This window comes from Chrysochloris asiatica, unplaced genomic scaffold (genome assembly GCF_000296735.1).
Source record: "Chrysochloris asiatica unplaced genomic scaffold, ChrAsi1.0 scaffold00437, whole genome shotgun sequence".
NCBI classification, from domain to species: Eukaryota; Metazoa; Chordata; class Mammalia; order Afrosoricida; family Chrysochloridae; genus Chrysochloris; species Chrysochloris asiatica.
In genome coordinates, this window is record NW_006408955.1 from 333303 (window position 1) to 337195 (window position 3893).

At 47.1% G+C, this 3893-nt stretch overlaps 1 protein-coding gene across 1 annotated transcript in view; it reads left to right on the forward strand.

Annotated features, from left to right (window-relative positions):
- Positions 1-806: 806 nt before the first annotated feature.
- Positions 807-3893, forward strand: part of UBXN2B (UBX domain protein 2B) — a 47607-nt gene continuing 44520 nt past the window's right edge. Inside the window, exon 1 of the mRNA XM_006876955.1 lies at positions 807-890. Coding sequence (XP_006877017.1) covers positions 807-890 — 84 coding nt within the window. The remainder of the gene's footprint in view (positions 891-3893) is intronic.

The window sequence follows — 3893 nt, forward strand, 5'->3', positions numbered from 1 at the left end:
CATGGCCAGACTTGTCTATCATACTTTCTTCTGACATGTTATCTGGAGAGGCCAGTCCCTAGAGAAGGACATCATGCTCGGTAAAGTGGAGGGACAGTGAAAAACAGGGAGATTCCCTAAAGAGATTGATCAGCACAGTGGCAGCAATAGGCTCAAACCTAACAGCAATTGTGGGGATGGTGTTGGATCAGACTGTGTTTCGTTCTGTAGCACATAGGGTCGCTATGGGTTGGAACTGACTCCAAGGCACGTAGCAACTTGAGTCGGAATCCACGCGAAGGTACTTAACACCAGCAACTTTACAGAAATTTCTACCGCCAGCATCCTTTAAGGAAAAAAGGGGGCAAAACAAGTGGATTGGTGCCATGCCAGGGGCGAATACAGAGGAAGTTCAGTGAACTTGGCGCGCGATGGGTTCCTCAGCGCAAGCCGGTCTGGAGCACGGCGGGAAATCTCTGGAGCTCTGGGTGCGATTGTTGTTGTTAAGTGCCTAAGGAGTCGGTTCCCACTCATAGCGACCCTGTATACGGTTTCCAAAGAGCGGCTGGTGAGTTTGAATCTCTGACGTTGCGATTCAGTGGTTCATCCAACAGATCCAACAGGGTGGAAAGCTCCGGGGGCCGGGGGAGTTGGGAGTGGGGCAGCGGTGTAGAAAGCTTCGGGGTGCGGGGACGCGCCCTAGCCGCGCGCGGCTCCGTCTCCTACTCCGCGGGATCCCTGCGCAGCTCCGCCTTCCGTGTTGCTCAGCAACCGTTCCGGAAGTCCCAGGCAGGCAAATCCGCGGAGAGCGCTGCGGCCGGCGGAAGATGGCGGAGGGCGGCGGCGCGGGGCCGGGCGAGCTGGAGCGACGGCCTTCAGTGCCGCGGCCCCCGAGCGCGCGTGACTTGCAGGTGCGGCGGGCGGGCGAGCGGGCAAGCGGGGTCGGCGGAGGCGCGGCAGAAGCTGCCTCTGGTGTCGGCCCAGCCTGCCTGACTTCTTGTGGGCGGAGAAGTGACTCCGGTGCTGTGGGCTCCGTAAGCGCGGATTATGCTGAGGTAGAAGTGGAACTGGTGCCAGGGCTCCGCTAGTACCAGTGTCTTCTGCCCCCTATTTGGTTTTCAATTTGTTCACACTAGGGAGCAACTCGATTTCGTACTTCCTTTCGTGGGGTCATTGGTGCTCGCCCCCCGTTTCTGTATCTGGTTTCGTGCAGAAGAAAGCTGTGTTGTGGCCGTAGGGAGATCCACGGCCACTTCAGTCGGGGTAGCAGGTGTGCGCTCTGTCCCTTCTTGTCTTGGGTGCTGGGATTCCTTTTTATCAGGGAGCGTTTCTGTTTCAGAGAAGTGTTCAACCTGGTTTTAGAAGCTACAGTCTATAAAACGTTCTGTATACTGAACGGAGAAATTTAATTGTATAATGTTATACGAAACTTTAGTTAGCTGTACCAAATGATTACATCACTCTCATCATTTTGTTGTTGTTGTTGTTAAGTGCCATCGAATCGGGTCCGACCCATAGCGACACTGTACGGGGTTTCCGAGGGTGTAAATCTTTACGGGAGTAGAAAGCCTCATCTTTCTCCCGCGGAGCGGCTGGTAGTTTCGAACCGCTGACCTTAAGGTTCGCAAATCATTGATAAAATTCGATAAGTAATTGTGTGTACATAGCAATAATTAAAAATAAGTGAAGAATCGGCACAATAGTCCTTTTAATTAGGGTCACTTCATTTTACGTCTTTAGATAAACATACATTGACTACCTACTATATAACAACATACTGCTTAGCTCCTGGAAATGCAGAGATAAATAGGACATCGAATCTACAATCAGAGTTGAATACTGGGGCTTTGCCTGCAGACTTTGGAAAAATAAGATATGAATACGCTTAATAGAACATTTTAGTTGGAGTATGACTTGAGTGCCAAAGTATGCAGTGAATAGATGAGAAATTTCGAGAATGGAGAGAGCAGTGTAAGGTGAGCCCAATGTGGAATAGTTCTACTGTCCATAAGTTAATTCAGTACTAGCAAATAGAATCATCCACCTTGCTTATTTTACAGACTTTCTCCTTCCTCAAATGCCATCAATTCGATTCCAACTTGACACTATAGGACAGAGTAGAAACTGCCCCCATTTCATCTCCAAGGCTGTGATTTTACAGAAGCAGGCTGCCACATCTTCTCTGTCTGAGCCATTGGTGGGACTGACCTTTTAGTTACCAGCTGAATACTTAACCACTGTGCCACCAGAGTTCACTAAAGAGGCATTTTGGGTTGTTGGGGAAAACTGGTATTTGTGTTAAGAGCAACTTTAGTTTTAGTCCTGCCACTTCGTAGTTGTGTGAATTTAGAAAGTTTCTTAACAGATCTGAGTTTTAGTGTTCTCATGTATTAACTGGACATGATGTTGGTCATAGTGGTATAAGGATTACATACAGTAATGCCTAAAGGGACTCCTGGAGTGGCACTGTAGGATAAACACAGAACTGCTAACCACAAGGTTGGCAGTTCAAACCTACCAGCTGCTCCTCAGAAACCCTATATAAGGTTGTTTTGAATTGCAATCGACTCGAAGACCCTTAAGAACAATGTCTCAAGTCCCTCTTCTCTGGTACTGTACTTGCTTGAAAAATACTAGTATTTGGTTCCTTTTCCCTCAAAGGAAACCTTTGTAACCTTCACTGAAAATACTGTAAACCTCCCCCACCCGCCGCCCAACCAGTTGCAATCCAGTCTCTTCTGACTCATGGGAGCTCCATGTGTTTCAGAGTAGTTCAGTGATCCATAGAGATTTTATTGGCTGATTTTTTAGAAGTAGACCACCAGACCTTTAGACCCCAGAATGGACTCTGTTGCTACTTGCCATCTAGTCAAGTTGATTCCATCTCATGGAGTCCCCATGTGTGCCACGTAGAACTGCTCTGTAGGGTTTTGAAACCATATCACTAGGACTTTCTCACAAGGTGACTCTTGTTGTTGTTGTTAAGTGCCATTGAGTTGATTCTGACTCATAGCCACCCTGTATAGGATTTCCGAGGAGCAGCTGGTGAGCTTGAACCACCAACCTTGCCGTTCAAATGACTTTGCAGATGAATCCAAATTGCTCATAGTTGAATGAGTGTTTGTACTGTCCAGGGACTTGAATATTGTTGCTGTTGTTGTTATGTGCCATGGAGTTGGTTCCGACTCATAGCGACCCTGTATGGGGTTTCCGAGGCTGTAAATCTTTACGGGAGCAGAAAACCTCATCTTTCTCCCGTGGAACAGCTGGTAGTTTCGAACTGCAGACCTTGAGGTTCGCAGCCCGATTTGTAACCAGTACGCTACCAGAGCTCCTTGTTGTTGTTGTTGGTTTGTGCCGTGGAGTCAGTACCGACTCATAGTGACCCTGCACAGGGTTTCCAAGGCTGTTAATCTTTACAGGAGCAGAACACCTCATCTTTCTCCGGCGGAGCAGCTGGTAGTTTCGAACTGCCGACCTTGCGGTTCGCAGCCCGGTTCGTAACCACTACGCTACCAGTGCTCCTCTACCGGGACTTGGATATAGTGGATTCTAAACCATTTAAGTTAAAGCTATGTAATTTATATAGCTTTTTCTCTTAATTTAAATTCATTTCTTCTTTTCATGTGAAAAGAAGAACAGCTTGGTTAATGACTACCTGATAACAGGCATGTTGTTTACTAATGTAATCTATTGAAACAACATATGATTAATATTTACAAATATTCTGTTGTTGTTGTTAAGTGCCATTGAGTCCATTCAGACTCATCAGTGACCCAGTGCCTTATTCTTCGCCAATTCCTTCAAAGCACCTTGGACTTTTTCCTTCAGGATTATTGTCTCTTGATCATATGCTAGCTCTTGAAATGGCTGAACATCAACCCTTTCCTTTTGATACAGTGACTCTGTGTACT